Source organism: Cyprinodon variegatus, unplaced genomic scaffold (assembly GCF_000732505.1).
Source record: "Cyprinodon variegatus isolate N-32 unplaced genomic scaffold, C_variegatus-1.0 Scaffold363, whole genome shotgun sequence".
Classification (NCBI taxonomy): Eukaryota; Metazoa; Chordata; class Actinopteri; order Cyprinodontiformes; family Cyprinodontidae; genus Cyprinodon; species Cyprinodon variegatus.
In genome coordinates, this window is record NW_015150816.1 from 264050 (window position 1) to 266300 (window position 2251).

Genomic DNA, 2251 nt, shown 5'->3' on the forward strand with positions numbered 1-2251 from the left:
ATATATATATATACATATATATATATATAATTTGAGTAGATAAAAGAGATAGTTTGCCAATGGAATGAGTATTTTTACTCTTGAAATAAGATAATTAAATAATATGCACTTGAAATAAGACAATGCAACTGAGTTTTCTTATTTTAAGTGTAAGTTGTCTTGTTCCATTGTCAAAATGTCTCTTTTACCCCCTTAATTCAAGAACAAATTGACTTATTGTAAGAAAAAAATGACTTATCTAGATTTAGATTTTTTCCCAGTATGTATATATATCTATATATTTTTTTTTTTATTTTTTTATTTTTTTTTATTTAAATTTTATTATCTGAGGAGTCTCTGAAAAAAAACAAAAAGCTGATCCTCATCCTTCATGTTGTTGTTATCCGATGGGTTCACATAGGGGCAGACAGGAACCTGCAGGTAGAAGCCCCGACCGCCCCAGGGTCAAATACATTCCAGATTTTCCTGTGTGGAGTCATGACCCCCCCGCCCCCTATGATGTTCTGCGTCACATTCCTCAGGCATTATGGACCTTTTTTTTTTTATGGGCAGACGGGGAACATTTTTACTTGAATATTTAGTTTTCTGAGAGGCGTTACAAAAGTCCTTCCATCCTGCAAAATTCATTTGTGCTCGGGAAGCGCATACAGCAGCAGAACAGACCGCAGGGAAATAAAACATCCATGAATTAGACTTTTGACTGAATAACAAAACACAAATACACCCAAACTCTGGGCAAGTCCTACCCGGGGGGGATGCATTTAGTTATTATCTACCAAACTCTTACTGTAATTCATCAGATGGACATGAAGAGACTCATTACATGTTGCCACAGATGAGATATCTGATTTATTGGATACCTTTAAGCCAAAGAAGAGTAGTTAGCACACAGTAGAGAGATGGAATTGAATTTATTTTGGTGGAGGGGGACATTAAATAGAGAAATCTCTTTGAAAAAGATTGACTTTCTGCAACAAATGAGCAGAATTCTCTTTTTTTATTCCTGTTTCACCATCCAACCTGACTGCTTTGGTAAAAGGGATGAAAACAAAGACTTTTTTCAAGTCCCAACTTTGCCAAGATTGAGCAGAAAAACAACTAAAATGAAAAGACAAACTTTTCTTTAACCGTTGGATTGCAGTCAACAGTAATTCTATTCCACACCCAGACTTAGATCGCCTTAGTTGTGCGATTTAATCAAGAACTTTCCATTAACCCATTACGTTTTCTCACCTCTTGCCGGTTCCAACCCTCCACATTACTCAGCTCCTATTATGCTGTCAAGTTACCTTAACCTCAGCTTAACACTGCTGATATTAAAGCTGGGACTTCCAAGGGCAGGTGTCCAAGAAAAAAAAGTGCAACATGTGTCCTCACTAACCCGGTGACACACTCCTTTCATTTGTGAGATCATGAACCTGGAGCTTGCACCATGCAGACCGCAGTAATACTCCATGCTGATCAGAGACGAGGTGCATGCTGAAGCAATTTTGTGCAGCAAATCATGTCAGAAGAGTTTGGCTTGTAGGCATAACCTCACCCATCATGAATAACACTTCTCAGCTTGCAATTTATGAAAGATTAGTACATTAAAGGAGGACCTCCAGAACCAGCCCTACCTTGAACGTGATGGATCAGCATCAGGGTGGTGATGACAAGCCAAAAGTGAGCGAAGTCCATGCTGATTGGTGGCCTCCAGGTGTGAGATTAAGATAGAAGCACCTTAGTCTCCAAGTTCCTTCACCTTTAACCTGCAGAAAGTCGGTTCTGTAGAGCAAATGTTAGGTTTGGGTTCGTAGGTCCAGACTGATCCCGCCAGGTAAGCTGTTTTTTTTTTTTTCCAACCGCGTGCAATCCTCCAGAATCCGGAGGGGTTGAGAGGCGTCTGCGCTCTCCAGATGCAGGGAGGATAATGTGCTCTGTGATAACAGGCGGAGAGGGTGAACCCTCTTAGAGGAGGAGAAGGAGGAGGAGGAGGAAGATGATGCAGAGGTGAAGCAGCTTCACCATAAATTAAAAGCTCCTCTGGTTGACCTATGGCACACTCTCTCTGTGGTCTGCTCTGTGTTTTGTCTTTTCTTTTTTGTAACCTGGAGTCTGACGGCCCCCCTCCAGGGATACCCTCAGCAATAGACCCCAACGCACGGAGCAGCCTCGTTATTTTCCATCTTCACACACGTGTAGAATTAAAATCATTCAAATTACCCCGTCTGCAATGGTGAGAAAATGTTTTCCCCTTTTCAGATTTCCT

At 40.7% G+C, this 2251-nt stretch overlaps 1 protein-coding gene across 1 annotated transcript in view; it reads right to left on the reverse strand.

Annotated features, from left to right (window-relative positions):
• Nucleotides 1-1944, reverse strand: part of LOC107092022 (endothelin-1-like) — a 61250-nt gene extending 59306 nt beyond the window's left edge. The window contains exon 1 of the mRNA XM_015386294.1: nucleotides 1620-1944. Coding sequence (XP_015241780.1) covers nucleotides 1620-1680 — 61 coding nt within the window. The 5' untranslated portion in view covers nucleotides 1681-1944. The remainder of the gene's footprint in view (nucleotides 1-1619) is intronic.
• Between the last annotated feature and the right edge of the window lie 307 nt (nucleotides 1945-2251).